Source organism: Pundamilia nyererei, unplaced genomic scaffold (assembly GCF_000239375.1).
Source record: "Pundamilia nyererei isolate P.nyererei 1_Seehausen unplaced genomic scaffold, PunNye1.0 scaffold00044, whole genome shotgun sequence".
Taxonomy (NCBI): domain Eukaryota; kingdom Metazoa; phylum Chordata; class Actinopteri; order Cichliformes; family Cichlidae; genus Pundamilia; species Pundamilia nyererei.
Window position 1 is genome coordinate 145857 of NW_005187445.1, and position 7689 is coordinate 153545.

The 7689-nt window shown below is 40.1% G+C and overlaps 1 protein-coding gene across 1 annotated transcript; it reads right to left on the minus strand.

The window, feature by feature from the left end:
- Window positions 1-4656: 4656 nt before the first annotated feature.
- tcf15 (transcription factor 15) lies at window positions 4657-6010 on the minus strand. Its single transcript, XM_005731579.1, has 2 exons — window positions 5322-6010; window positions 4657-4928 (listed from the first exon to the last, which is right to left on the minus strand). Exons 1-2 carry the CDS (start codon window positions 5799-5801, stop codon window positions 4866-4868), a joined length of 543 nt encoding a protein of 180 aa, XP_005731636.1. The 5' UTR covers window positions 5802-6010; the 3' UTR covers window positions 4657-4865.
- Between the last annotated feature and the right edge of the window lie 1679 nt (window positions 6011-7689).

The following is a 7689-nucleotide window of genomic DNA, read 5'->3' on the forward strand; positions in this document are numbered from 1 at the left end:
CCCCCCCCGCTTGACATTAGTAAGAATGAAGTTCCTACGGCCATTCTAGTGTAGCTAAGGTTGTCTGCTCCAAAGTGATTAACAAAGGTAAAATTTGAAACTAAAAACTCTGCAGTTTGTCATGTTTTCAGCTACCTTTTGCAGCCTCTAAATAGGAAAAAAAAATCATTCTGTATAATTCTTTCATTTAGTCGAGTTGCCTTTATTTATATAAAGTTTCATAGGTGCAACATGACAGAAGTTGATCCTCTGTCCTTTCCATGTGAAGAAAATCATCAGGGATCATATGACAAAAAGAACAAATTAAAATCAGTGATAAAATTAAACATATGTCATGATAACCACAAATTTAACAGCAAGTATGGGATAACAAAAACAGGATAAACTGGGAAAACATACCAACAAGAAAAAATCACAAGGAATAAGCAATAAAACCAAACTTAAAAGGGAAGATAGTGAAATAGTGGGACAGAATTTATTGCGGGAAACTGAGAAACTGTATCTACATGAACACAAACACTTCCTCTAAACATCCAATAATGAACGCTTCCACATGGTGGGGAAGATTTTTTTTCCCCTCCCATTTGATCTGGATAATGTCTTGTTTTGTTTTGGTCAGTTCATTTGAAACTGACTGAAATAAATCCTGTCTTTGTGAGGCACAACACGCTGCAGAGATGCATCATGCTGCCTGTTCAATTGTTTATTTAAGGAAGCAAAAACCCCTCAAGTCTGTGCTGCTGGATTCTCACCTCAAGCCCTGGGCTTTGGCAGCCTGCTGACTCCTAAAGCTTGATTGTAACAGAACAGAGCAGTGTTAAGACGGTGTGCATTGTTCCCTAATTTCTTCTCTGGGATTTCCTTTTACCAGCTCTCCCCGCCCACCCTTCACTCTCCATCATCCTCCCTCTCCTTCTGAAGGCCTTGCCAAGTTGTCTGGCACATGAAAACAATTGTTCTTGCATGTTTGAGGAGACACAACTGTCTCCTTGCATTGGCGAGCTTCTCCCCCGCCGAAGCTCAGCTGACGGTCAAACAGACAGACTTCCTCTACCTCCTCTTCCTCCTTTTTGGGAAAGCGTTCATGTTCAGTAAAATCAGAAGAAAGGTATCTGAGCCTGGAACCACTAAGTGACTCACAACTATCAATATCTTTGACATGCAGGTGGAGCCAGGGGCCATCTCTCCAGCCAGCGAGTGTTTGAAACATGCTGAAGCAGACTCTGAGAGCAAAAGCCATTAAAATATTACCATGTGCAGGTTTATGTCTAACAACAGCTCTCTGGCAAGACTACAAAATGATGAAGCTAAGCACCCATGTGGGAATCAGTCCTGGGCTCCCAGATGATGCTGAAAAATGCTTTACATCCTTCCTGTTTCTGGATCATCTATTTTAACTTTTTTCTATTTTATGTTAGTGAGGCAAGGACAGGAACACTTTGAGCTGCCGGAACCGTGATTTGTGTCTCATTTGCAAAGGTGTTTTCATAGACCGAGCTCAGTTGTACTCATTAAATTGTGCTTCCAAAATGTGCCACTTCCTCTTTTTAAGTAACTGTCAATCACCAAGAAGAACAACGAGATCTAAAATGACACCAGTTTTTCTCTACTTTTATTCATGAATAACTCTGTACCATAAATCTGTAGTGTACAATAAAGCGCTGAGCTTCTCAATGAGAATGACAAAGAAACACATTGTACACACACAGTGCAGTTGGAGCTTTGCATTTTATTGCACAATTAAACATTTTTGTAGCATCTCATACCCAAGTCATGCAACACTTATTTGGGGAAGTCCAAAACGCTTTCGCTTGAAAGTTTGGAAAAATAAGCAATGAGCAATATGTGAAAAATCCAGTATCCAGTTGGCTATACATACAAAAAAAAAGAGAAGAAAAATATAAAACCTTCCTTTGATGAAGATACATGATACAGCAGAAATAATTTACCTAATTTAGTAAAAAATGCTCTGTTTCTAGTAGTTTTAGGTAAGACAGCAGAGCTCCATCTATTATCGTCATGTCACAGAACATAAAACTGGCAGGAGGAGGTGGAACTGCCGTCTGGCTTCATTTAAGCTCCGCTAAAATTCTCTGCTGGGACTGGGATGTCCGAGGAGGAAAAACTTACCAAAGTGAAGCGGTAAACCTTTGCAGTGATCTCCAGGTGAATCCTCTGGACGCTCGCCTGTCAGACATGTTAAACAGATCCAGACTGATTTTTACTGACTTTACTTGGGTTCTTTGTTCCCGCCCTTTCCTTCTGATCATCTCCGCCATGTTTTTTTTTTATCTTTCATCTTAGTGAAAACTAAAAAATTGTTGATTTGATTGAACACTCAGTATTTTGTTCGCTCACTCTGAAAAGCATCACTAGAGATCCGTACATCTGGGTCCCAGTGCCGGATGATGTCAAGACTGGCGATGACCCAAAGCCCCGCCGCACAGAGAGTTCCTCAGAGAGGTCGGCTGCGTGTTGTTTTCCCTTCCTCTGCCTACGTGACATCTTCCTGCCGGGGGGAGCCTCAGGGAGCCATCTGAGGAGGCCTGGTCCCTGGGTGAGGAGGACAAATTCGACTTATCCTGACAGAGCAGGTGGGGGAGGGACGGCAAAGGAAACTCAGACCCCCAGCATGCACCTTTAGCTGCCTTAAAATTAACTTTCCATACAGCCTCCTGTTTCACCAGGGAGCTTTCTTCTGTCATTCAGAGGACTGAGTTTGCAGTCTTATTCAAAGAGATGCCAGAAGGGAACTTGGGCTCAGCTGTGTGTCGCTGAGCTGCAATCTGCCTGTTACAGCTTTCATTACAGACTGGAGAAGAAGCCCACAGAGACTGGGCGGCTTTTGCTTTGCAGCATTATGAAATACAGACACATGGCAAATTAAAGGAAAAAGTTGAACCCTTGACCCCTACAGGTAGGGATCTTTTTTGTGCTGTGGGGAGCATTTCACAGCCACTATTTGAGTCTGGTTGTATTTTTATTTATTTATTTATTTATTTATTTATTTATTTATTTAGTTAGTTAGTTAGTTAGTTAGTTAGTTAGTTAGTTAGTTAGTTATCTTTCAGGGGATCATACTGGTTTAGATAAAGTTATTGAAGGCCACGCATTGGACAAATTAATCAAACAATGTTTATAGGAAATAAAAGCACTGCAAACATAAATCAAACTAAATACTTAATAAGCATTTAAACTACTCTTCATCTTGCCAGTTATCTGATGTGCATGTATGTGTCTTGGAGAAAAGCTGCACTACAAATCAAGTTACAGTTCTGAATTATCACCTTTATCCATTTAAAGCCTGTTTATCCTCATGGAAAGGTGTCCTTTGGGAGGATAATGCCCCCCTCCACTGGAGTATTATGATATCTACTGGAATGCTTGAAAAGGGATAATGTGATAGATATGTGATTGATATTGGCATAGCTATGGAGATTGTGGAAGAACATGTTAGACAGTGGTCTCCAACATCATCACCATCATCATAATCATTCACATAATCATTATCATCATCATCCTCAAAATGTCAAATGAGGGAAAATCTTTTGGAAGACTGGTCTTCCTTCCCTCCAGTAGATTTTCAGGGGCTCAGAGAACAAGTGCCAAGGGACACTGGAGCTTTTCTGACAGCATGTGGTGCCTGAACACTTTACTGGGACATTTTATGATAGCATTTACTTTATCTGCATTTGTCAGTGAAAGCTATCTGAATTTGCTATGTGCTACAGAAACCAGAGTGCACAAAAAGATGGCAAGCACAAGAGAAAGTTCTCTTTTGCAGCTGAAAATAAATAAAACAGTAATTATTTGTCATGCTGATAGCGATGTGAGAACCTGAATATCAAATACAGCGATGTTTCCTACTAATAAGAAATGACATGAAAAAAAGATACATATCTTGAAAATCTGCTCTGAGATTAAATTTGCATCATTTGCAGTCTCTAAGTGTCACTTAGCTTTCACTTCAATACTACACTGTGACCTCTGACCTCTCACCCCATCTCCCTGTCTTTTGGGCCCACAGCAGTGATTTATCCCTCTGACATACCAACAGCTGTGTTGGGGGCTCTGAACAGAGTGTGGGCTACTATTTGCCGTGACTAATCGATAACAGACTTCAAAAAAACACCAATCATGAGTTTTGGGAAAAACACACCACTCAGTGACACTGGAAACCCCGAACCTTTTGCCGTGGGTCTGCAAGGCTTCATAAACAACACACTGGCACCATCACTGTAAACAGTGGAAATGTTTGTATGTCTGACATCTTTCAGCAAAGACATAAAAAAACATTTATACCTCCAAATTTGCTATTAGAGTCAATGTTTTCAAATGTTTATTAGAAAAGAGCAGCAATTTTGCAAACTGCAGCTGCTTATTGTATATTGGAAGTACTCTTTTTTTTTTTAAAGTGGGTGGTGAAATAGAAGACCTCAACAGATTGTTGGTCTCAGATATATACACTCCATTAATCTCCTCTTTAGTGCAGGAAATCTGAACTACATTATGATATGATTCAAATCATTTTGTTTGAGTCAAATGTGTTGTTGTTGTTTTTTTTCTTTTAAAGACGGGAATTGTTTTTGTTTTATAAAATATATTTTATTTAAAATGTTGCCAACAAAAAAGACACCAAACAAAAAATAATCCACAACTTTTTTCATTTTTTTAAAAAATGCACTGCATCTTTGAAAGGCTTATGCGTAAATTTCCAGTCAAGTATAAATATTCCTTTCTTTGGTTCCATTATTTGATCCAGCATGTGTACATGTAGATGAGCACGCTCTCCAAAACCAGCTTCGACTCTTCCCTGAGAAAGTCTTTGAGGGTTTTCAGGCTGTCAGTCATTCACTGGTCTTCAGTCAGCGCGTCATTCGCAGCGGACCAAGCCCTCGCATTTTCAAACAGTCTTTTCCATCTTTGATCTGGAAAGAAAGACATTCTTGGGTCATATATAAGCACTCCAAAAAAACAAAAAACAAAAAATCTGCGCCATAAAGGCTTACAAAAGCGATGTCACGTGAATAAATGTAGTTCCTATCAACAACTAAGTGTTTTGCGTAGCTCTGGTTTTCTTGCAGAATTAAAAAGACACTATTTGTGAGGAATTTAAAGTGATGGTTAAGAAATACACTGTGTTATACTGCGAACAAACATCAGCATAAAAAATACATAGGTTAAAAAATGAGCTGCACTGCTAAGTAATAGGCATGGTGCATTTCATTGCGCACGATTATTGACATAAAATTGTTGGCATTTTTAACCCAGCAGTTAAATCTAAGCATTTTAAATCGAGCTCTGACATATAAAACATTTACCCCTTTTCTCTGGTTGCTCAAACAGAAGGTGCAGATGGTCCGCGGCTGCTTTTCCCCAAACTCTCCTTGCGCATGGACCCCGCCGAGGCACGGCTGCCCATCTGCGCCACCGTCTCCAATCAGAAGCACGTTGGCCAGATGAGAAATGTAGCTGGATGCCAGTCGAAGAGTTTCAATCTTGGAGAGCTTTCTGTCCACGGGCTCTGTGGGTATGAGAGTCCGGAGAGCCGTGAAAGCGGTGTTGACACTCTGCGTCCTGCCTCTCTCCCTGGCGTTAGCCGCGCTCCTCTGTTTCACGACCACCGCGGAGTCTCCTTCCAGTTTGCTGGAAATCCGTCTTCGTTTGTCGGTGGAGCTACAGTAACTTTGCTCCGAACTGCCATCGCTCTCGCTGCGGTTCTCATCGTCCTCGGAGGTGACAGTGAAGTCCGAGTAGATCATGTGCGTCGCCACAGGCCGCAGCATGGCAAAAGTCATCATTGAAAAAGTTACCAGTCCTTACTCCAGATCCGCTGTGCAACCAGTCGGAAAACAACCTCAGGGACCGTCCCTACCTACATCTCAAAAGTCTGTTACGTACAACCAAAAACGTACGGCTCTAATAAAGCTCACCAATTTCTCATAAGTCCGTTTTGCAGGGCCTATTCAGGGATGGACACAGACTACCTGGTCAGCTGGGCTCTTATAGCTGGATGGGAGGAGCTGACAGCAACATTTACAGTTACACTAGCCTCTCCAGTGAAACGGACTCAATAAACTGCGGTCATTTCCACTTAAAGGGGAAACGTTAGGAGAGACTCAAGAGAGAGGAAAAAGGGATCTCTGGAGACTCACAAACACAGTGTGGTCACCAAAAAGGTGGAGCATATGGGAATATGACATCTAATGTAATAGCAGTTAATAGCAGTAGTAGCTAGTAGGAATAGTAGAATTTATTAAGTGGCATGGCAATGTTGTATTTATTTACTTTAAACCACTTTAAATTATTCATTAAGTCTAAAAATATTAAAGTTTTTAATTTCCTGATTTGCCTTGTATGTAAAACCAAACTAATAACTGTTAGTAAAGGGGAAGTGGGGTAAAAAAAAACACTTTACTTCTTTTGCTCTATTTATTTTTGTTTTATTTTATTTGTACTTATCTTAACTGTAAAGTAGCATCACACAGAAGCATTCAAAGTACAAGGTGTAGTACTGAACTAAATCTACTACATTCCAGTGCATGAGATGCAACCATTCTTAATTAATATATAATAAATGCTTCATTAGAGGTTGCATGATTAGAAATGTTCAAAATTCAAAGCACTGATCAATGTGTAAAGCTTTAAAGGCATTTAGGTACTGAAGTTTGCTCTCTAGTTATTTTACAGTAAATTTGTTTCTGCCGCCCACCAAGGTCTGTTTCTGTGTGCTGGTGAAGCACATCGGTAAACACTAAAACGAAATTAACTTAAAGCATACACATGCAGTTTATAAAGTGATTTCTCCACTGTCATATTTGGTAGTAGTAGTACTAGTAGTAACAATGATAACAAGAATAGAGTATTTTTATTTTTATTTCTTCTTTGGGAGAATACATTAACTATATCTACTGCACAGCAACAGACTTAGACTAGCTTGAGTAAATACTGTTGTGTCCCCATATTGAAAGCTGTTTTTAGCTCTTACTGAGGATCACAGGTCACAGTGGGAGAAAGTTAAGTAAGAGTAAACAAACAATGAACAGATGATCCTGGAATCACAAGAATTTAATCAGTTGCTGCCCATAGTTTATAAAAACAAAGTGGTGCAAAACGGATGATTCAGTGTCTCTGAAGCCACATGAGCAGAGGCAAGTCGGCAGCACATTCAGCCACTTCAGTGTGTCTCAGCTGCATCAACAGTCAGACACCCAAACTGTCTGCTGAGGGAGGGCTTACAAAACAAAATGAATCAAACACAGGACCCCGCAGAGCTAAAGGCTGTGTGAATGTTCAGCTTCAGAATTAAGATACTCTCTCCAGAGATTCAACTTCATCTGAATTAATTAAAAATATTATGAGCTAGAAGAAGACACGCCAAACGATTTTAATTTGTTTTGAAATCTGATGATCCAGTAATAACACATTAAAGGTCAACGAAGCCGCTCAACTATTAACCAACAAATTAGATTGCTGTACGGTTAATTACATCTATCAGGAAGTCTTGCCGGGAATTTATTATCTTTGTGCAGTATGTGAATTTGCAGCTGCTCCGGTTCGCGTGCCCTACAGTAGTTTGTGAGAATTCTGACTTGGCACCAAGATTAAGCTTTCTGAGAACAACTCTCGCATTTCATGGAACTGTGATAGACTTTTGTGCCTTTGCAAAAAGGAGAAGCTCAAATTATC